Here is a 24,149-nt window from a genome sequence, read left to right as displayed (position 1 = left end):
ACTGCAAAATAGAGCAATATATACTCGGCAAGTTTGGGAAAGCAATCAAGTCATTTTGAGCAGAACTATCGTTGTCTGATGGAAAACTGTTCTTTTCATATAAAAAAACAACACAGGATCCAACTTTAGTCTATTGGATTTGTAATGGGCCTCGCTGTCGGCCTCAGTCGGTGTTTGCAAAAATGACAAATACAAAAGAGGGAAAAAATTTCTATCACAGATATCGGCACCTGAAGCATGAAGATGATAGAGCAAATGTTTATTCTGCGACTCTTCCCGGTTTGCTACAGCTGCTCCCATCAACCTCTGCTCTAATCTGCCAGTATCTTGTATGCACTCCAGACTAAATTGCTGTTTATTCTATTCTGTGGGTGTCAAAGCACCAGCCTGGCCCTGAATGCTATCAGGGGAATGAGGGTCCCAGGATGCTCAACACTGCTGCTGACACAAACACTATTTCTGAAAGACCTGTCGCTTGATTTACCCAAGCAAAATGTCACGGTAATTGTAAAGATTTATATCAATGGGAAAGAGCTGACGAGGTCCCGCAGCTATCAGATCTGACAGACTTTAATATGTGCTCAAATGTTGTCTGCCACACTAAAGGCGGGAAGGTTGACCAATTTTACCCGGAGCGTTCCACCTCACATGGTATTGACCAAACCCGTTAACCGAGTGTGAAGTGGAAATGTTCAGGTTGTGAAATCGTGGGTTTATTAAGAAAAGGAAATCACTTCAAAGCATCTTATCGAGCTATTAAGGTTTTGCCTTTTGTGCCACCTGAGATGATGTGAAAGAGGTGGCGGTCGGAAAGAAATGGGCTGAACAAAGGTGGTGGCTTTGAAACGTTGTGTCCTTCACTCTGTGGCACAAAGATCAGCCCGTGTCAAGATAAAATATGAAATGTGTGTTATGTTTGATGAATAGGCAGCGTGCTATAAAGGCAGCGTCGGCTCTGCAGCGTGGGAACAAAGTGATGTTCTAATAACGCTGATATAATGACACAATGAGTAACACTTTCCTCATAAGGTACACTGAATACTGAGCTGAGAGGACTTTTCATCATCACTTACTGTGATCCAGGATCAATGTGTATATATTCTCTGTTTACATTTCATTACAACGCACCATGTCTGCTACATTTATCAATATATGAGGATGTGCAATTTCCTCCAATATGTGCAATGATTCTCAGCGTCTGTCTACATCTTATTCATCGACTCATTCAACAAGTGCTTTATGCTCCAGACCTACTCATTCCCTTTCATTACTGAGTCCACCTCAAACAGTTCTGTAATATACTGACACCTTTCCTTTGGTGCGTGCTGGAAGTTGTGCAGAGCTTTATAGAAAAAACTGGTGGTGCAGAGTGAAGTTAGGGAACTTTGCAATTATCGTACCTGGTTTATCTTCATCAAATGAAACAGAATTTGCTTTATCACACATGTGGCTCATTAGTATTCCTTTTTCTTTTCTTTTTTAACTTTAGACCTTTTTTTTATACCTACTTAGGAAACACAAAGCATCTTTGAGGTGGATGCTACATCATTTTGTTCTCCTGACGATTGTCTTGTTTCTGGTCTTAATGACAATAATGTGAATCTTAAATCTTACACGGTGGATCTATTCTGCATAGTTGATAACGATAAGTTAGTTGAGAACAGACTGTGATACGGTGTTAATGAAACATTATATAATGATCGGTCCCTTGATATGTGTCGTTCCACGGACTGACCACTTTCTTAATGAGTTCAATCTCAATCAGCTGATAAGCGGCACAGAATTAATGACTTCTCATGAATTTTTTATTACTTAGATATCAGGTACTATTTTTGTGAGGGGCAAATTGCTCCTTCATTCACCCGTTCATTTAATATTTATTTAAACACTCCAGGAAGGTCCATGGAGAACAGTTTACCCTCTTTTTCCTTGGGCTCAAAAGGACAATTAAAGTAAAAGCAAAAATACAACTAGACAACAGAGCTGAATACTTTCAAGGCTGCGAATGAAAGATAAGGGTAAAGTGCTGGAGGGGTGTAAGAGGGCATCAAACCAACGTTAAATTACATTTCCACACAGGAATATGGGATATAGCCTCCTATAGTTAACTTTAATGATACAGTTTATTCCACCTGAACCGAGCAAAGGTTAATTTATGTATTCGACCTGTTTACTTCAAGATGACCTTACTAACCTTATCTTTTATGATATGGCGGTGAAAACTTCTTTAAATGTGAGTCCTGCTATTTTGGTTCGTCAGTGAGGAACTCGTCACTAGTTCCCATAAAACACTCCCATGTAGGTCAGTGGAAATAAGTCATCAATAATATGTCTATCAAAAATAATGTCTGTTCTTAAATGTTTCAGAATGTTTTATTAACATAATATATGTTGACTGGGCTGATTTTTTTTACTCTGCACATGTTTGGAACTGGGGAAGAATTAACAAGGACCATGCATGTCAGGGAAAGGCAACACAAACTAAATGCAGCTCATATTAACTGTATCCATGAGTCGGGTTTGGACTAAAGAACAGGTTGTCTTTCAGGATCCATTCATTTTCTTTTGAGCTCGGATTGAAAAACCTTGGCCTGAACTATCTACCGCACTTTATTGTGAATCAACAATAAATTGTTAATGGTCCATTAGGTTACTTTTTTAAAAGTTTTATTGAGACTTCGCTTACAACGGACATGTTTTCTTTCAACTTGTAGATGTTTATTCCTTCAGTTTGGTCCATTTGAGAATTAAACATAGAGAACTATCTAACATTGCATGACAGTCGCAGGAATGAGACTGTAATGAGAGAATAACACAAAGCTTTCACAAGGCTTGACATCAGATAACCAGCAGTAACTTTTTGGGAGATATTACCCCAGCATGCTGTGAATTACTTCCATATTGGATGAGTCCGCAGCTCACGATTTATGTGCAGTGCCGATGGAGGAGCAAGTGTGCCCTGTGTGTAGTCAGGCAGAACATAAAGGTCAGTTTGTGGTCTAATTTATGTGTTTGTGGACAGAACCACTTCTGAAGACATGTCGTCCGACCACAAAATCAAAAGAGTTTATGGGAGGCCGCAATCTGATTGGCCAAACTGGAAGGTGGAGATAAGTTTTCGTAGGGGGGGGGTGTGAAACTGTCGAAATATGGAGATATCGCTGTGTGTTCCCAGATGGTCTCTCCAGGAAGACGTTAATATTGTTGCACTCAATTCTTCATATGAAAAGTGACCCAATGAATAACAGGTAACAGGTGTTGCATTGATTCAGGAGGTTATAGAAATGGTTAAACACACAATCTACTGTGAAGCTGGTGTAAAGGTGGGGAAGTCAGATAAGTGGATTAGTTCTCCTTTAATGGAAGATACCAAGGTTTTCATCCCATCACCTGACATTAACGTTTTCCTTTTTATTAACTGTAACTTCACTATTTCTTTGACCTTAACCTTAAGTGTTGCTGTTTGAAGTCACTTCAAGAACCTGGACTGCAAATAATCCTAACCCTAATCCTAACCCTTTAACAGTTGAGATTCTAATGTGATCCTGGGTTCTGCAAAATCGTTTAATAGAGACGAGTTGGAAAAATAACCCCTAACTTTGTTGTTCTTTCATTATGTCTCTGTCGACAACACTGTCTTTAACACCGGAGGAGAAGATTTAAATAGCAGGATGACGATGTAGCAAATTTAGGGTAAATTCAAAAAGACGCGCACTGGAAGTAATTAGGAAGGAATCATTTGCAATGGTTTATGGGAAGTGTAGTTCGTTCACTCTTAAAACCATTATGTACACGGTCATTATGTACAATCTGAATCAAATGTTTTATGGTGACTATTCTTTTCGTATCTAATCGGCCTGGCTCCAAACTCTTTTTATGAAAACAATTTGAAACATTGAAGTAGAAAATAAAAGGGAAATTTACTTCCGGAACTAGAGCCCTTCTAAAAGTGGGCGGCCATTTTTACATGTGATCTTTGACATCCAGTATTTTCTGTCTGACTTTGCTTATTACTATTGCAAATTAAACATAGTACAAAGTGCAGAGTGGTCTCTATATTCTTCTGTTATCAGCTGCAGAGGCTGGAAACCTTGACTCAGACTGACAAGCTTCTGGGAGCCACGGTTGTTAACGAGTCATAGTTCTAGTTAATATTAAAGACGCTCAACCTGAATAAACAAAACAAACAAAAACATGTTTAACTCGCCCCAGCTGTGAAGGAAGAGAAGAAACTGCTGGGATCTGCCTGTTTCTCACCACACCAAAAACATTAATGCCGCTGTGTACCATAGATGAGAGAAATAACCGGCTACCATTGGAGGGCATTATTACGGTTGCCAAGAGCTGTGTAAAGTTCTTTGGGTGCCAATATTTGAGGAGCTTTAGTTACTGCCTGTGTTATTTAACTCCTCCCTCGTGGGCCCCTAAAACTGGTTCAATCCTAATTGCATTCACAAAAACAACTGAGAGGCTTTCCACGAGGAAGTCTCAGCTGGAGCCACGCGAACATAAACAAAGAAAAACATGTAGCGCAGGGTTTGGACATTCAAGGTTTTAATGATCGTCTTGATGTTGTGTTGGCCCCGTTCCCCATGGAAGCAGCTTTCGATGCAGACACAGCAGTTTGTGATTGGCTTCTGCAGACGACCTCTCTTGGAATATCAATGTCTCCCTCACTCCAAAAACTGTTTTACATATTACTTCTTATTTAACTTCACGTGGATGTGTGAGTGTCACTGTGCAGAATGATCGTTTTAAAAATGGAATTCTTATTTCCTATAAGTCCTCCAAACTAGTCATATCAGCAGCTTGTCCCTAAAAGTAAAAGTAAAGCCAAATTGTCTAGAGCCCCTGGTGACTGGCCTCGGTGCAAGTAAAAAAAATCCAACCTCATCCATGTTAGCATATGGGACGTGGATGAGAAAAAAGAAGTACACGTGACATACATTTTTGTCAAAGATGGAGTATTCAAGTTTTGATTTTTGCCGTTAGCCCAACATTTTTTAGGTTTAGTAAGAGATCGTAGATTACGTCCATGCGATTAGAGACATTCATCGAATACAATAATCAACACAGTTAATATTGTAGAAGCTAAATGTGGAAAAAGTTCTCCTCCTATCAGGGACTTACTTAACATACTACCTAACTTACTGCTGCCTCTAGAGGGCGCTTAGCAGTAAAATGTAGCCACGTGTTGTAAAAAGCTGCGACAACCTTTGGACCACTGCTTTACAGACTTTAGGGAGTCAGGGAAGTCATTCATTTATCATCTCCAGGTGTTTTATTGTCTGTATTTAGTCACAGTTTTCTTTTCTTTAGATGACAAACAATATTTTAGTTTTCATATTTAGTTATAAAGTTTAGTTATTATTTTATAAAGGTGAGTAAGAAATGTCTCCTGCCTGACCCTCCCCCACGTGACTCACTGAAGTGCTCCAGGAGACTCTTATAAAGCCAAATGTGAATTTCTCTTTTATTATTTCACCCCCGTGTCTCATTTATTTCTGTCTATGTGCACGAGTTCAAGTTCTCTTGATTTTAGGAGGCTGCTTCTTTCATTATGCTGCTATTCAACCATCTCAGCTCTTGGTTCCTATTCTGATTCATTGTCAAGTGTGAGGACTGAATAAAGGAGGAACTACAGTTAAAGGAGCCGCTTTAAACTATTTTTGATGCCGAAATAAAAAGAAAACAGGACTGAAAAGATGAATACCTGCAGAATATTTTGTATTTCACATGCAAAACTTTGAATCCTCCAAACAGCACTTTCTTGAAAGTTGTGAGCCACTACTGTGTTTTAGATTCAAGCAAAGTATGTAATTTATTCAACAGAGTCGTTGTCTTTCAGTCCAAATCCGTTTGTGTTTTTTTTCCACCTTTGAAAAGGAGAGCAGACCGGCAGGAGAGACATCTGCCTTGCTTCTAATGGGTATAACAAATGTTTCAGTAATTCCACTCCATCTGAAACTTCCCTCCCCTTCAGCACACTCCCAAATTACAGCAAAGGAATGAAACCTTGCTTTGCAGAGCACTAGTGTTTTCCCCCAGCTTTAGAGTATCGGAAAGATTCCTCCTGTGGGCTTGCATCATGGAGACCTGCAGTCAATCCAGCAGTCAACAGATTCTGTGGAAAGATGTGAGTCCATTATTATTCTGTTTGATTTAATGCACTTGACTTTATTGCATATCAATATAAAATAAATTCCATAGAATACTGTCTTTATAAATGCTACATAAAATACATTATATTCTACACCTTAATAACTTTAGTGTAGGTGGCAGCAGCAGTGGGTTAAAGGAGGGAAAAGGTGTGTGATATCTGAGACTTCTATAAAATGTGCCAGAAGTGTGACTTTTGTGAAATCAGAAAAGAAGTGCTTTTTGATACCTCGCTGAGTGATCTCAGTTTTTCTCAGTATAGTAATTTTCCCATCTAATTCCTGTTGGCTTTTCACCTCAGCCTTTCTTCCTTTATTTCCACTCTTACATTCGGTCTCACCTGAACCATTATATTTTCTTTTTATCTTTATATCCCTGCTCCCCACACACAAGCAGCATTCAGATATAGACCAAGAAGTGTCTTTATTGGAGCTTTTATTGTTGAGGGGAGGGGGGAGCACGGATCTTTGGCTCTGAAATCCTTCTTCTTTTTCTTTCTCTCATATTTCAGAACTTGTGAACAATAGAAAATGGGTCCATTTAAAACACTATATTATATTTCAGACATTATTTTATATACTGTGTTTTTATACGTATATTGAAAAGTCAAAGTAAAGAAAGTTTTCTAGTAGATAAATGGAATTGGGGCTCATGCATGGAGAACGAATATAATCAAGAAATCATCTATTTGTGCCTATTTGAGAATTATTATTATTTGAATTTTTTTACAGTTATACCATTTTTTAAGTATGCAACCCAGAGTGATAAACTGCAGCCTCTGCTTGTTGGTTATTTTGGCTTTGCTTCTGTTTTTTCCTTTCGTTTTCTTGAGAAAGCATTGGTTCCATGCATGATAACAGCAGGGGGCTCCAGGCGCTCTTCCTCCCAAAGCTCAAGAGGAAATGCCAGGCTGACTCTGAACTCCTAAACCTTTAAACACTAGTTGGCGGGCGCTTGCACACTCAGACTGCTCACTCTGCCCTCCATCCTCTGCCTGATTTCTGTCTCTCAATCCCACCTCCTCCCTTCGGAGTATTCGATATTCAAAGTGCAGGCAGGGGGAGGTTTGTCCTCTAGTTAAGTTTCCACTGCTTATGCAACCTGCCATCGGAGAGCAGAGGATTTCAGCCACCGTTTTTTTTTTTTCTCTCTTCTTCTTCTTCTCTCTTCCTTCGCTCTGAAAAATTTACAGTGTGTGGAATTTCTGGCTCTTTGATTGTGGCCAACTGTTTTTCATCATGTCTCAGGAATGTAAAACACTTTCATGTGCCTCAGGTTTCTCTAGATACTGTGTCTCATATATCAACTGAGGGATGGTGAGAATTTAGATTTCATTAATGCCGAAGGTGTCGTTAAAACTTTTAGGGGGGTATCTTGAATAATGAGTCCTCTCCACATCCCTAACACCATGCTGCTATTGCACTTACCAACCCGAAATTGAATCCATATTAAAAAAAGACAGTCTATTTATATGTCATTATTCCTAAATGATATTTCTGCCACCTACGTACTACATTTCTAAAAGAGAAAGAAAGACATCAGCTATGTTTTCAGGACTATAGTTCGGGTAATTATTTTAACAGCATACTAAGTCTAAAGGTCACGAAAAAATCATGCAACCATTATTCAAACATAATTCCTACATATTCTACAAAGGAGTCTGCATATTAATAAGTGCTGTTCAATCTGCCGCGGCTTAACCACTGTAACAACCTCAGGCACAATGGAGAGGAGCAGCCGCTTAATCGTTTTTAAAGACACAAAGATAAGCAAGACCGTTTTTTGCTAAGTGAAGTTGGTTCATATCTGCTCTGCTGTTGTCCTCTGAGACCTTGAAAAGTGCTCCAGTATGAATGAGAAGCTTTCCTTCCTTTCTTTCTTTTTTTCCACTGCCAAATCCGCGGTGGAACAAAAGCCTGTCTTTATTAATTTGTGACCGACTACAGCAGGCAGAGTTTTAATTTGAGGAAAAGTTTAATAAATGTAACCTTTCTGGAGCACTTGCAGCAGCGTGTTCCTCCCTGAGCTCGCTGCGAGGGGGGGGTTATAATTCAGCCTCTCCGGTCGATACATTTTGCAGCGACAGAATCAAATGGCATCTAATACAGATAAAGAGGAACACAGAAAGGAGGGAAATATAAATTAAATTTTGAAATGATAAATCGAAGGAATACCTTTACATTCTGCAAACTGTGCTCCAGGTGGCTATTACACATATTTATCTAATTTATCAACTGACAATGTGCTCTCACAGATACGAGCCTGTGGAGAATCGTCATCTAAATACGCAGCTCCCCTCAGGTTTGCAGAGCTTTTGAGTTTCAACACACTGTTTTGCTGCCCAGTCCTAAACTTTATAATTTACTTTCACTCTCCTCACTTCATTACACAGGTTTGAGCAGCAGCATGGACACACATAAAAAACACAAGTACCTACCCACACTGCCTTTTCAGCACAGACACAGTGAGAGAGCTGGTGAACATAAAAGAAGCATTTAGCAGCTAAAGAGTCTGATATTCCCCGCAGGAGTCTGTAGATACCGAGTACTCCAAACACTATACAGCGAGAAGAGAGTGAATAGGTACATTTAGTGAATATAAACTCCAAATGAATAATATTGTTGCTCCATAACAGCTGGTTGTGTGACCAATATGATTTGTGAAGATTGTGCTCACAACTTCTTTACGCCTCCACGTGGCCAAAAACTAAAAGACGGTTATCACAGGTCTGAGCTTATAGGTACATGACAAGATCAATACCACAGTCACATCTGGAGGATGAATATAAAGCTGCTGCCAAGAAACAGCTGGTGAAGCTTAGAAGATTGAAGAGACAGAAAAATCGGCCAACCACCACCAGAGTTCACGTATTCCCACTTCCTAGTCGTCTAATTCTGTAAGAAAATTACAACTTACCTCATATAACCCCCCCGTAAAACCCCAAACTGTGACTTTATTACCTTCTGGTTGTAACTTTCTACCTAGAGGAACATTTTTATAGTTGGGGAAATATACTTTTTCACTTTCTTGACCGAAGTTACATGAGAAGATTGATATGACTCACGTCTGTAGGCTAGAAGTGAAGCTACGGGGAAATTTAGCTTCACTTGGACTGGAAATAAATGTGTGAAGGTTTCAACATCCTCCCACCAGCACCTCGGTAGTTCAACGTGTGCTGGTAGATGGGTTTTGTGACCTTGGTTGCTGGTCTCTAAACGACAACAATCACATAACGACAATATTCACAGTTTCAAACTATTTTTTTGTTAGTTTTCATAACAATGTGCAACGTGTGTGATCAATATAACGATAAAGAGAAATAGGGTGAATTGGGGTAGTCTGGGCCTTTTTATACATTTGATCAACATATTATACCTTTTTCTAATCCTTAACATATTTTCTAGCCCCACCAGCTGAAATAATGTAGATATTATACTCATAGGAAACATGACACAGCTTTTAGTGTTCTATTATCATCTGGGACACTTGTATTATGCATTTTTGTTAAAAGCCAAATTCACCTTGATTCAAGAATGCCAAGCTCAAAAGCAATTTTTTTAAACATTATGAATAAAGGACAGGAGTTTGAATAAGAATATGTTTATTATTCATGAAATGTATTTCGTTTAGAAATGTCATTGATTCATATTTAAATTTAAAAGCCCTATATTTCATAAAGAGCCTAAATAAATAAATTATAACATTTATTTAAAAGATTATATTAAACGTTCATAATTTTTTTTTATAGTCAGTCAAGCACAAGTAACAGTAACAGATTATTCATTCAATTCATTCATTGGGAGGACTCTGGAAACAAACAGTCCTCGCAGGTGAGAGACTCTTCATCATCGGTTTCCCTGATGTCTTCTCCACATGTCTGCTGAACCCAGTGGCTCCACACTGCAGGACAGACCACAGGACAGACCACAGGACAGACCACAGGACAGACCACAGGACAGACCACAGGACAGACCACAGGACAGACCACGGGACAGACTCCTCTGTGCTTTTTGGATCATCTTTGTCCTACAGAGAGCAAACTGATATGTGATAGTTATCAGTTCAAACAGACAGGGAAAGAATGTATTCACCATTAACTCCTGACAAGAGAACATATGCTACATCTCTTTAGTTTATCTCTTTTTTTACTTCAGGAAGTGCCTGAATGTATATTTCCCCGTGTAGAGAACTTAGATGACTGTCCCAGATTATCAATCATGTTTGATAAAGTGACTTAAAAATGTAGAAAAATAAAACAAAAAACATATTTTCATTAACATTTTGTTGCTTGATACATCACAAACATAATTTAATAACAACTAGGAACATTGTCTTATAGGTGACAGATTTATATCCTTTAACATTCATCTCATTGACCTTGTCCTGCCATTCCAAGGGGGAGCTTCTGATTGACACCTTCCCCGCCTCTTTCTGTGACATCCCCCCTTAAGTCTTTAAGACAGGAAATAAGAAGCTTAAGGTGTCCCACATAACTCACCCAACACTGGAAATAAAATCTACACTCTAGATAAGGCAGTTGTCTTTCTCGCCTCTTTCACATGAACGTGGTTGGATTAGCTAGCGCCTGACTGTGAGTTTTTGAGGAAACACGATTTGATTGACTGGTGCTTCCGTTCCCAGATGAAAAGTTGAACTATCTGCTTTCATCTGCTCCTCGAAAGGTCCAAGTCGTGAAGTCAATCCGACTTCTCCAACGCTTGGCATCTCTACAATTCAAAGTGAAAAAGCACTTGGTCGAAGCCTCCAGCGCTAGTCTTGGTAATATAATCTTGTTTTGTATGAGAATCGTTTTTTTTATATTGAACCTTTGTTCTTTACAGATTGAGGCAGTGAAAGAGAAGAAGGCCAGGTACCATATCTACCAGCGAGTGGCTCTCTCTCTGGTTCTGGTCTTCCTTGTTCTGGCTCTCTCTGTGTTCAGCCTGCGGTATCTGTGGAGCCCCAGTCTGGGGAAGGTAAGACTAAACTTCACCTCGCCCCCCCGTTTCCCAGTCAACAGACTTATTGCCACTGTGCGTGGAGAAGTAGTGTTGACGAGAGACAGACGAAGGACACTCTGAGCATCCACATAAGCGTAAAATAGTTACATCAAAGAAAGAAAATACACAGGTAAGGAAAACGGATGGCCACACAAAGAGCCAGAGGCAGTCTGTGCAGCCTGCATTGCATTCTGCAAGATTAGAAGATGTGGGCCAAGGAAAAGACAGCTGTGTTACGCTCCGCTCATGTTTTGTCTGTCAGATCTGTAATTTCACGAATTCTTGGACAAAACCACAAACCGCTTTTTCTACGGTTGCAAATGTCGGCTTGTTGCACTACATCTACCTTCTGCTCACATTGCAAACATTTTCTCACCATGACGACTCCTGATAACTCAAACGCTGACCCTAATTGCTGTTGACCAGAGTGGCTGCAGCAGGACTGGAACCTCTTGGCAGTGTAATTGGGATAAACTCTTGTCCTGGCAATTCATCTTGTAAAATCCAATTCAATCACATTTGATGGAGAGCATTTTCACTCAGCTCCTTTCCCCCACGATTTTCCCAAGAGGCCAAAAAAGCTAATTTACCAAGGCTGGAAGGAAAAATGCATCAATAATTTCACATTCAGAGAACTGGATGGTGTATATGTTCTGTGCACAGAGGGAATGTCTCGAAGGAAGTGATGGTTAAAATCGTGCAAATACATTCTGAACCCCCGAATGCATAATTCTGCTTTGTCTGAGCCGTACAAGCCACGAGGACGGATATGCAGCTTGCAGAATTTTGTTTGTTTATCTGTTATTGGTGATAAACAATAATTCGGGAAGAATCTTCTTCCACTTCTGCCAGCAGTCCCTCCTAAGCTCAGGTTAACCAGGGTTCATCTGCACTTCCTGTGTGGACGGTAGTGTCCACGTTCTCTCCTTTCAACATAGATATGAATCACCTTTGAGCCATCTCCTTTGTCCTTGTTAAATATTTCATGCCGGAGGTAGAGCAGTCATTATTTCCACTTTAATAAGCTGTGATCATTCTCACGTGGCACAAAATGTGTTGATGGCAGAGGTTGCCCGGGCGATGAATATCAAACCTGCAGACCCTGGCTCCTGCTTTAATGGGGTCTTGAGGGGGAGGCTCGTTCTCTGGCCTCCACATCAGTGAGTGAGAGACGGAGCCACTTCAAAGAAGCATCACCTGTCAGTCAGATGGGGAGACGGCTCCCGCAGACACAGCAGGACAGTAAAACTCAGGTGTGTAGCCTCAGCAGAACGATGGAGGGATTTCACTGAACGTGAACAGAAGGACTGACACCGTGGACAGATAGATATGGATTTCACATCCTGCGTGAACGTGGCAGCCGTCGTCTTGTTTGGCTTTTTCCGGGGGAATGTGTGTAAAGCACAATGCAGAGGGACACGTCTTGACTCACCAGCTAATCCCGAGCAGCGTCTGGCATCTACATGTATTGACTCTGGGCAGCTGAGCACATCGACTGAAGCCAAGGGGAGTGTGCATAATTTATTTGTGGAAACAGTTGTGTGGGTTTTTTCTTTTTTATTTGTGCTCACAGATATGAACATTCTGGTAACTTCTCAAATTGAACTAAAGCACGGTGCTTCCATCAGAGTCCTCGAACATTGTGAAAAATATGTTTTTATACAACTGAGACACAGATACACTGTGTAACCAGAGGGAAATCATTTCCCTGCTCATAGTCCATGTATGCGTGGTCTATAAGCACAGGAGTGGGTCTTTCACTTATGGTAAAAGAATCGATACCTTCAAAATGTTCAAACATTAAACGCATCACAATATTAACACTTGAAAATATACATAAACTGCCCAAAGCAGAAGTGCTAATCATCCAAAATACACCATTTCAGAATAATGTTTATTATATCAATCAATTAGTCAATTATTAATGCATATAAATTTACATCCATCAGAGTCCTCTAACATAAGGAAAGAGTCTTTGTACAACTGAGACACAGGTGAACTGTGTAACCGGGTATTATATGAATCAAGTAGAATTATTAATGCATTCAAATTTACAACGTTGCAGCTCAGTAAAAGTGGAATTCATTTCAAATGACTTACAGGACATACTGGATGGTAGCTTTTGCATTTCCTTCTGGGGATCAATAAAGTCTTATTTCAGACCACAATAATACACCACGATCGTATTTTGTATTATTAATCTGACTCTGAAGAAAGTGTAGTTGCTTAAATCATAAGTTGCTTTGAATTGTGAATTGTAGAGTCTGGCGCTGAAGAATGAAATAGCAGGAGCCAAAAAAGAAGAAGAATAAATGATTACTGTTTCAAAGCACAGAGCACTCGTAAAATCCTTTGAGTACCGTTAAGCAGGTTTAAATTATCTCACAACACAGGCAGTGTAGAGTTGTTCCAGATGGTTTGAGAAATTAAATCTCAGTATAGTTGACAAATATGGTGGTGAGATGAAGATTTGTTAATCGGATCAAAGCGCAATATTTCTTTCTGAAATGAAGCAAGTACAAGCTGCTCAAAATTGAACTTACTGATAGAAAATCTTCCATCATTAGAAAATTCCAGTCAACTCCCCGGATTATTCAAACTGATGGACGTGGATATAGGAAACAGTTTAATAACTCGCTGTGTAAAATGTACAAGACGATCATATGTCACCGTTTACAGCATGTTGTGCCACTCCAACTCCACAGGCCACAAATCTGTTTGTCGCCATAGACTGTAAATAAAGATGTAGGAGGCATCTCCACCTCCTCCCATTGTACAGAAATGAAGCCAAAATAACCAGGAAACAGCGGCATTCGCCATTTCGAGCCAGAGTTGGCGCAGTGATAGATGTACTCGACCAATCACGACTCACTCTCAGCAGAAAAAATCTTAGGGGAATGTCCCATTCACTAACATGGAGGAAGTGTAGTTTGTGACCCAGCCACCAGGGGGCAATCCATTTTAATTGGCTCATGTTTTAGGGAGCTGTCATGTGGTCCATATTCAAAAAGCCTCTCTTGGTCACACTCACAGCTCAATATAGGACCATTGGGTGGAAAACTACTATTTCCACCCTAATAGTAGCGTTACTAAAGTAAAATCGTCAAGACTAATAATAGGCTACATGAGTAACAGGGTTATTTACAGCTTCATTGTGGTATTAATCTTTCTTTTTTTGGAAACACTCCATTTTAAACTCTTATCTACATTAAACTCAACATTTACCGTTTTCTGGATCAAACTAAATGATCCCTTCATCCTTAATACGATGCAACTTTAAGCTGTAAATGTCTGTTTGAGAATAACAAATGCCGACCTCTTTCTGAGCAGTTGACATTTAGATTATTTTACAGGTATAGTTGGAACTAGCATTTCTGTGCCAGATACAACAGCGATTGCACATACAGAATTCAATAAATCAGCATTAATATAGACTCACCGTATGAGGGTCTGATAACTCACTTCCACTCCCAGCTTATCGGTCTGGGATGGCACTTAATGTGGCGACCCTCCATGTGAATGCACAGACGGAGTGGATGTGGGAAGGGAGAGGAAGTCGGGGGTGGTTGAAAAGTGGCCCTTATGTCCTGGCTTTTCTTCAGTCAAAGCGTGGGGGGAAAAATGCACCAAACAACACTTGATTGCAAAGGGGTCCATGGTACATGTTTAAGTGGTAATCACCGAGTGCATGTGGGAACAGATTTAAAAGTGAAAAACAAGCTTGTAGATAAAGTTCCTGACGTGGTCTCCTCTCAGTTTGAAATCAGTTTTCCCTGTTTCCTCCCGCTGCTCTGAGAGACTCTGAGCTCCGGAGAATGTGAGAGGTGCAAACTGGCTGTTAGCCTCAAATCTCTCTCGCAGTTTCACAGTTATTAAGTCTGAGTCAAACGAAAAAGCTGGAGGGGCACGTTAGGGAAGTAGTCGAACGCTCCTGAGAAGGTGTTGATGAACAGTGTGGAGCTTTACTCCCAGGTTTAATGCAAATTAATACTCTCCAGGGGGATTTTTCAAGAAAACGATATTTAAAGCAAAACCGACCAATCTGAAAACCCACAAATTTGACGATGACAAGGCAAAGGAAGGCCTGATGCAGCCTTCAGTATATTGAATATATTTTAAAGTTTTCTGCTCAGTGAATTAACCTTTGCACTGGAATTACCAAAGAATCTCTATTGTGATTACCAGTGCTTTGTCTGTGGCTCTGGACTGAGAGGCCACGACGTCAGCCACAGACACCTCTCGTCTGATCTCACACAGATCACCAAAGCAACGCGACCCCGTGCACCCGGCTTTGTATAAATAACCACAGAAAGGTAATTTGCTCCGTGCATTGTATTCCAGCGTGACATGATAGTCGCTCGGGATCTTCTTTTAATTACCTGCAAACATATGTTGTTACAGAGGCCTGGGGAAAATACTTTGCCATCATTTTTTCTCTCGCCTGTGTGTGTGTGTGTGTGTGTGTGTGTGTGTGTGTGTGTGTGTGTGTGTGTGTGTGTGAGGGCATGTTAGTGCTTTTATGCATGTGATTATGTATGCATCAGTGTGCGCTGTGTGTTTCGGTGTGTAGATTAGGTGCCTCCGCATTCTCTTTTGGCTTAGGGCAAATTTGTGTTTACTGTGGGATCATTATTGTTCTGGGCCACAAGTCTCACTGGGGGTTTCTGCCTCCTTGTAAATTAATCCTCTGTTATTACCAGTTTACATCAGCAACTCCGTGAAAGTGGAATCTGCTCGGCGAATCCAACGGAAAAGTGAAAATAATTTCGTCAAGGCAAATTATTTTCACTTTTCCGGTTTGATTCGCCCAGCAGGTTTATTTAAAAAAAGAAGTCTGCATTCTTTCTTGTGGGATGTCTGTAGTGCAGAGCAATTCAAAATCAAAATGTTCCTATCGTTAAATTTGATATATTTGGTGCTATTTTGAATTCACGAACCACTTTGAGCGAGATTATCTGCAGACTAGCAGCCGGGCCCAGGATCATTGTGGACATGTAAACACTGTCAACCAGCTTTTCCTGGGGAATCTTGAAAAGCTCACAGGTGCTGTTGTGGCTGTGTGGCAAACCTGCCCGGAGAAATACATGAATGTCAGACCTCAGGAAAGTGCTCCATTATTCAAGCCGAAATTGCATTGCTCACCTTGATGCCTTTCCCTCTCTGGTCCCAAGGTAGCTGCTGAGTTGTCGCTCCTGATGGCCTCTTAAAGGGCCCCACTGTCAGGACTGGCTTCTTTAATGAACACTGCTGCGCCGGCTGCTCTCCCACCGGTCACAGGTGTATGGCTTTTCAAGGCCACGGGCCCTTTGCTTATTTATTGCCCGTAGACGGTGTGTACCCAACAGTTCCCTCAGTGTCCAGATGTCAACATGCAATTAGGGAGGGAGAAACACGATTTCTTCAAACAATCTGATCTTCCTGTCGCGCGGATGCTTTTAAAAAAAAAATACAATACAGAGCTTACTTTTCATCTTGCACGGGGGAATTATTATTCTGGGGGAAACAATGGGGCTTATCTAAACAAGATAGGAGGTCTGCCCCTCAGTCTGTGCTCTTATCTGATTTTACACATCAGGCTCATTCATTCACTCATTAGCAGCCCAGTGTCCGCCATTGTTCCTCCCTGGCTGTTAAAGTAGTGCGCCATGGGCTGCCTCCACTCTGGGAGCAGTCATGATGAGGGGGGGGGGGACGCAGACTGGGAACAACAGAAGAGAGCTGTGTGGAGAGGAGCGCCTGAGGTGGGAAGGCTTCGTGGCGGCTGTGGCACGCTGCCCTCTTCTGAGAGGGCGGCTGCTACAGAGAGCGTGACAGCACTGCAGAGCCCACCGGAAGTTATTTATTGTGCCATAAAGCATTTTAGTGTGTCTGTGATTTTCTTTTTAGAAGCTAGATTACATGGGCGCAGCAAAGATCCTGCACCTTAATTGCCAGCACTTCGTTGTGCCAATGCACCGGCAGCTCACGGTATATGTACAGTTCGGTGGGTAAACAGACACAAATGCTCGGCTTCTTCCCTTTTTTGTGTGTGTGTGTTTTTTTGCTTTGCAGGCGGCGTTTCTCTCTCCCCTCTGTCTCACCAGTGTGACTGCCAAGTAGACTCCTCTGCTCTGTTGTACAATTTAGAATGTGATTGAGCTTTCACATCCACTTTCACTCTCCCAGTAAGTCTGCGCCGCTTATAGCCTCGCCGCACATTCACAGACACAACGCCCGGCGCGGGGAAGTGAACAGCAAACTGGAAATGCTCAGTTCATTCGTCTCAACACATTGGAGCCTGCACATCAGAAATGTTTGCCATGATGTTGCTATATTCTCTGATGAATGATGATGAATAAATCCCTATTCTGGAAATGCCCGTGTCAGTGTGTTCTGCTATATATCTGTCAGCAGCTGAAAGGTTGCATTGACTTTTTGTTAGTTTGCCCCATTAGTCACCTTGCTCAATATGTGAGGAGAGAGGCGGCATCTAAATCATCCCTGCAGGTCTCTGTCTGCTGCTCAGTCTAACACTTCATGTTAAATAACCTCAGTTGATTTGCTTTTTTCAAATTCCAGAAAATGAGAACTTGTAGCAGCGCTCAAAGTCGGAATGTATTTAATTCATCGGTATGAATCCATATCTACCAGACTTGTGTATATTTTTTCTCAGTTAGTTGAAAAAACAGCAAACATAACACTTTTTTTTTCATCTTGTGAAACGTAAAGTGCCTCCACAGGAGACGAGCAGGGGAAGCCTTCGTGTTTAGAGCCGTAATCAACCTCGTCAATGATGAGATATTTGCCGCTGATTTTATGAATCCATAAGTGACTGAATCAAAAACGACACGCTGACATGATGGATATTGCAGCTAGCGGGTCGTCCCACTGTGATTTAATGCTGCTGTCATTTCACTTTCATATGTGACCGGCACACAAGGAAAAGGCAAGGACATGTCACTAAAGGAGGGGACACAAAAAAGGATAAACACGGCATTAACAACGCTGCAGTTCATAAAACACTGACATACGGATAAACATTTTTCATGCCTTTTTCTGCCTCTTCTAGTAGAAGACGAGATGCAAACAAACCAGTGAACCTCTCGTCAAATCGTTGCTCCATATCGCCACTTGTGGTCAGAAACCTACAAATAATTCCCATATAAGTAAATAGTGCCACTGCCAGTAGGTAAAATGTAAAATAAGACCAAAGTTCAAGTGACCCTTTCCAACAGAAAACACATTCAACCTATTATGAGCTACATATAAGTGCTGCATTGTTAGGAATGCTGGAAGTGAGTCGCCGTTGATACCTATTCAAAATGTCTATGGTAAAAAAAAAGGCCAATGATTATGACGCATTCGAAAACGACAAAGAGGCAAGAAGTCTGATGTCAGTAATAATGTCGAGGCTCGAGTCAGTGGGAGTTTAAAGATAGAAATAACAAGGAAAGATAGAGATGGAAAGTGGAGAAAAGAAAAGTTTTTGTCAGGTAAATAAACACAGAACAAACCTACGGAATAAATAATCATATATCTAATTTATCCTTTGAGGTCGTGGTCTGTATAGCTTCAGTGTTTTGTGTCTAAAAACTGTATACGGGTGTAAAAAAGAGGGCGAAGGAAGAAACTGTGTTAAAATTACTTAATAACAACAAAAGTGCTAATACATGCAAATAAGCATAGGCCTATTGGTCAACCATTTATACAATAGACTGCATATGAAGGTGCCACCATCTTGCACCGGAGCCAGAATCTTCGCAGTAGTGATAATGGTGCAGAGCCGTAGTATCAAGGTCAAGGTCTCAGCTGTCAATCAGGACGTTTCACCAACAAAATTGACCTTAAAGTGAACATAAACATCAGTGATGATAGAAACCATCTTCGAGGGAAATGTATCTAACATGACTTTGGAGTTTGATCCACGTCCCATCCACTAACGAGGATGAGGTTAGAGCTTAAGATGTATACTGCAGCCTGCCACCAGGGGGTTGATCAAAATGATGTCTACGCTTTTGTATTCCGTCTATGGTGATGGTCCAGTCACACAAAGAGACACTTGAAATGGAAAACACGTTACATTTCGAACACCCGATGCTCTGAAGTGTCTGTGGTTTTCTTTCTTTCATACTGGATGTGTCGTTATCCTGCACTCATCACCACAAGTATGATGGATGACAGCTGCTGCTTGTCTACTGTGTCTCATTTGCCCGGAAAATGTGCCTCACTTTGTCAAACGATGGCGACAGAGCTTGTCGAGATCTTCTCCCTGGTTTCCACGGTGGCAGCAGGACTGACCCACCGACCTTCACGAGGCGCCACAGTTTGGAGAGTTGAAATGGATTTGGACTCTTTCAAATCCGCCGCGTCCTCTGGGCCTCTGTCGCTCACCGAGATAATGTGGGGCTCATTAGATGGCTGGCAGCAACCAATAATAGCTTAGGTGAAATGTGGCAGGGTTTAATTACCAACAATGCTGACATACGCCACATATTAATTTCAAAAGTCGCTCCTGCTGAGAGACAGATTTGTAGTCACCTCAACACATAAGCACATACTCGATGGCATATGTAATTGTAGCAAGGTTACAAATTAGGAAAGTCTATATATAACACAATGCTGCAGGGGGTTGTGCTCATTGGGATTTCAGGTATTTTCAAACCAAACTATAACTTTCACCCCTGTTCGTTTGTGGGCAAGATTACACAAGAAAAAAAAAAACGATTCTCTGAGAATAATTAATTGATCTGATATTCATGAGTGTGTGCAATTTGGTTCAAATGAAAATCAAATCTGGATCTAGTGAATTTAAATGTGGTTTCATAAGGGAACTGTTAGTTATGGATGTTTTGTAACCTCCCAGTGATAGATGAAGAAAAAGTTAGCTTCTGTACCCATCATACAGTGGGTGATTCAGTCAGTGCAGGGTTTACATCTTCATAGGTATTCTCAGGATCCTTGAAACGTCTGCTTTCAAACCAGAATGTTCAAATGGTTGCACGGCTCGAAGCCAACACTTAAAACCAACAGTTTTTCTATTCTGCTCCTGTTCATCGCTGATAGCTTCCCTCCAGACACCTGTGCCATCATGGACATGCATTTCGGAGGAGTGTACGGGAGGAGTCTGGGTTTATCATGTTCACAGATTTGGAATATATGAATGTATAAGAAGGTGTAGATCATATTTTATCAAAGGGCCGACCCTACATTACATCCACTCCCTCAGAAAAATACAATCTCTCTGTAATTATTAAGTTACCAACACTTATCATTGCAGATAAATACTTAATTAGGCTCCGATAAAATTGTATTCAAATGAATAAATAAATAAAGTGCAGTGGCACACAAGGATTGCACAAGGATGGATACTAATTTTGTGCATTATGTATAAGGAGATATTGAAATAAATGTACACATAAATATGCATTTATATACAGTATATAAAGACTGTTCTAAGTACATAGGTAGGTATACAATATGAAGATGAGCATACAAATGGATGTGTTGCATCTGTATAAATAAGATAATTTTACAGCAGTACAGTAAATAGTAGTATAGTGTAAAAGAATATAAACATTTTATGTATATCCATATCGTATTGTATACTGTAGGAGCAAATGTCTTAAACCACATGAAAGAAATCCTGTTCCCTTTTCTCATCAACAGGATGAAAACATCAGCTGCCCCCTCTCTTAATTGTCTGGTCCCGACCCAGTTGTAATAATACTGACGACCATTCATTTGTTAATTCATTGGCTGCTCAATTTGCATGTCGTTCATCGATGGCCGACCACGACGGGACACGTGGGCTTGATAATGAACTGTGTCCGGGAAGCCGAGTCAAATTATGACGTCCCTGTTATTTTCTAATGGCATGAGACAATGTTAAGCTGTAAAAATCGCAGACCCACACCGCTGGGAATAGAGCGCGCTGTGTTCCTCCAATGGGTCTTCAAAGTCTTTTTTCAGTGTTATTAAAAAGAAGGGCAGACTGGCGCTGACATGCAACCCACACAGGGGCCATGGCAACAGACCGAGAGCTTCTCATCAGTACCCATAGTCCCAGTGTGATAGCCCAGTGTCTCTGCATAGGACTGTCAACCCTTCTTTTATTGTGTCTTCAAGGCAGGAGCATGGTGTAAACAATGTTTGAACAATTATGAGGCTGTATGTCTCCCAGCAGCTTTGTTAGGAATTGTTCTAACAGTCCACCTTGTTACAGGCACGGCTGGTTTGTTCTATATGTTCGAAAGGCACAAATGAAGTCGTGATGAGGGGGGGGGGGGGGTTATTCGCTGCTCTGATCATGAAAGAAGAGAGGTGGTCCCACTCCCGTTACAGCAATTTCCAACTTTGATCACAGAGCCTGAGACACGTATGTCTGCCGAAGCCGGCGTTATTGGCGTTTGTAGCAGAAACGGTTTCTTGGCATTTACGCAGCAGGCGTCAGGTACACCGGCTTCTATTGCTCTCCACGCACTATTTTATATGCATACGTTGGCACGGAGGTAAATGCGCCACACGCCCAACTGATTAATAGCAAGGCAACTATCTGTTGTCATCATGCGGTGTATTGCCCTTGAATCTCAATGTGTCACATCACCAGTACTGAGTGAATGTGAGCAAATGGAAAACATGTTCTACCTTTTCTGAACCATAAAGAAATCCAGCCCTCACTTACTTCAAAACAAAATGTTACTTAGACTTGTTTTCCTTTTAGTGGCTTAAAAACTTTGCAGTTGTTGTTAATGTTGTTCATCTGGCCAAATTATTGCCTTGCATCTAAATGATCCAAATCGCAGCCTCACAGCTCTCACAAGCTGTTTCTTAAATGCCACTTAGCTGCTGGATCCCTGAGTGTGCTCTTGTTGATTTATTAGGAGGTGGAATGGCTGAAAACCAGCCGAGCGACAAGGAGACGTCTCCACTGTAGAGGTCACTTCCTTTGTGACGGCCTGCCTCGTAGTTCAGACGCTGGCAGACACTGCTCGCAGTCTTTTGTCTGCCGGAGTCTGTTTCAGATTCTGAGATATGCATCTGAATGCGTCTGAATCTCCAGGGGATACCTTTGATGAATATTTCATAAACCACAACGGCCCCTTTATTACAGGAGACTGGTCGTATTCAAATAATGTGTTCACCTCAACAATAAGCAACAGGATTCATTCAGCGCCGCTGACAAGGAGCAGATTGTTCCTCCGCTCGGCACAGTGGTTACTTGGCAGCGGAAGGCATGAAGGGAAGATGCAGCACGGAACAATGACAGGCAGGGAAGAAAAAAACACACAACACAGTCTCAGCCAAGGCCTTTTGTGTTGTTTAACTTCATTTCATTTATTTTTTAATACTTTTTACTGGTTGTTGCTGCTGCTTTGGCCATTTTGATCCCACATCGGCTTGTGGAATTTGCTGCAAACTCGTTTGTCGTGTCCTGAAAAAGGAGGTTTAACAGCATCTTTAAAGGCCGTGTGAAGTCCCTCTGTTCTCGCCTCCAGTTGGCAGGTGAAGATGAAAAAGTACCTCTTGGACATTTTGGAAGCTCGTTTTTTTTCTCCATGTTATTGAGGTGAGGAAAAATAAGCCAGTATTTCCTCTTTCAGGTTTATCTAGGCTTTCGCTAAAATGTACAAAAACAAATGTTGAAAGAAGATCAAGCGCTGGTTAAATGTAAGTTAGCGACATTTCATTTTCTGCCAGGATAAGGTCTGTGTCACATTCGTTTGAAGAACTTTGTATCTTGACAAACCTCTGTTGCATATTTATAGAGCAGGCAGTGTACGTGTGTGTGTGTGTGTGTGTGTGTGTGTGTGTGTATGTGTGTGTGTGTTTGTGTGTGTGTGTGTGTTGAGGATTTTGTAGCAAAAAGAAAGAAAGTATGTACTTTTTAAGCAAAACATCCAGGGAAATATTGTATTCCCTGAACTGTGGTACAAAGAAATTCAACTCTTTGTTGTCTTCACTTTGATATTTCCTGAGATCATAGAAATAAACAACACACCGACCAACAATATGTCCCGGGCCGTGAGTCTGATCACAATAGTGTGTTGACCAGAAGCACTGAACAGCTCCCCAAGTTCCCCTTGCCCTCCTCCCTCCAGGATGCAGCTCTATTATGGGCACAGTGGCACGTACCAAGGTGATTTATGGCCAGAAAGAGCTCAAGTTGTTTAAAATGACTGGTGTGATTAGTCATATATGCTTCAGAGCTGGAGAACGGGGGTGCATGGTGCTCCCGTGAATTAACGGCAGCTGCAGACGGTGGTCGACCACGGCATGGTGGTCAAACGTGGTAAGCGGCAGAGTCGCCAGGGGACGAGGAGAGAAAGTGGGTCATTACACCCTTTCAGGTGTGAGTAGGCCGACGGTACGGAGAGGCCGGCGACATCCAAGATTCAGGGGCTCCGCGGTGAACTGATTCAGGCAATAAAAATAAAACAGGAGAAGTATGATAGTCTGCGAGTTCTGCCAAAATTCCACTTGAGTTACTGCCCAGATTTGCTCCACATATCCCACAAGCCCCCAAATATCGCCACGCTCCATTATTCCAAACAATAAGCTGCACCTGGACAAACTGTTTTTTGTTTTTTAAAAAGCATTACTTCCCCTTTTCCGGCACTTTTTTCTGGGGCTATACAGAGCTCACCAGAAAATGTATTTATATGTGTAAAGTTGAGCTTTTGCTGCCTTCAAACAGAGTGCGACCAAATAACTATTTTCAATGGAAATGTAGTGCGGGTGAAGAAGAGTAAAACAAATTGTTTGGCCTTTTTTCGCTTATTCCACATTTTTCACAGTGAAATGAGAGGCCTCGTGCTTTGCCTGTCAACGGTACGATTCTGTCCGGACCTTCTCCGGAGTTTTCATTCACACATGACCATCCCAGCAGGAGATTCTCTGATCAGACTAATTCATAATAACACAGGCGTCTCCGGGGTATTCAGGTGTGTGGGGGTGGGGGTAGAAGCAGGATTTAAAGCATTAATTCCTCCTCAGAGGTTCTGGTATTTTCGT

General features: G+C 41.3%; 1 protein-coding gene across 2 annotated transcripts in view; it reads left to right on the top strand.

Moving 5' to 3' along the window:
* The first annotated feature begins 5,975 nt into the window (after nucleotides 1-5,975).
* tnmd (tenomodulin) overlaps nucleotides 5,976-24,149 on the top strand; it is a 45,056-nt gene continuing 26,882 nt past the window's right edge. For both annotated transcript variants that reach the window (XM_053428266.1, XM_053428265.1), the window contains exons 1-2: nucleotides 5,976-6,136; nucleotides 11,001-11,135. In XM_053428266.1, coding sequence (XP_053284241.1) covers nucleotides 6,089-6,136; nucleotides 11,001-11,135 — 183 coding nt within the window. In that variant the 5' untranslated portion in view covers nucleotides 5,976-6,088. The remainder of the gene's footprint in view (nucleotides 6,137-11,000; nucleotides 11,136-24,149) is intronic.

This window comes from Pleuronectes platessa, chromosome 8 (genome assembly GCF_947347685.1).
Source record: "Pleuronectes platessa chromosome 8, fPlePla1.1, whole genome shotgun sequence".
Taxonomy (NCBI): domain Eukaryota; kingdom Metazoa; phylum Chordata; class Actinopteri; order Pleuronectiformes; family Pleuronectidae; genus Pleuronectes; species Pleuronectes platessa.
This window is presented reverse-complemented; position numbering and strand designations above follow the sequence as displayed.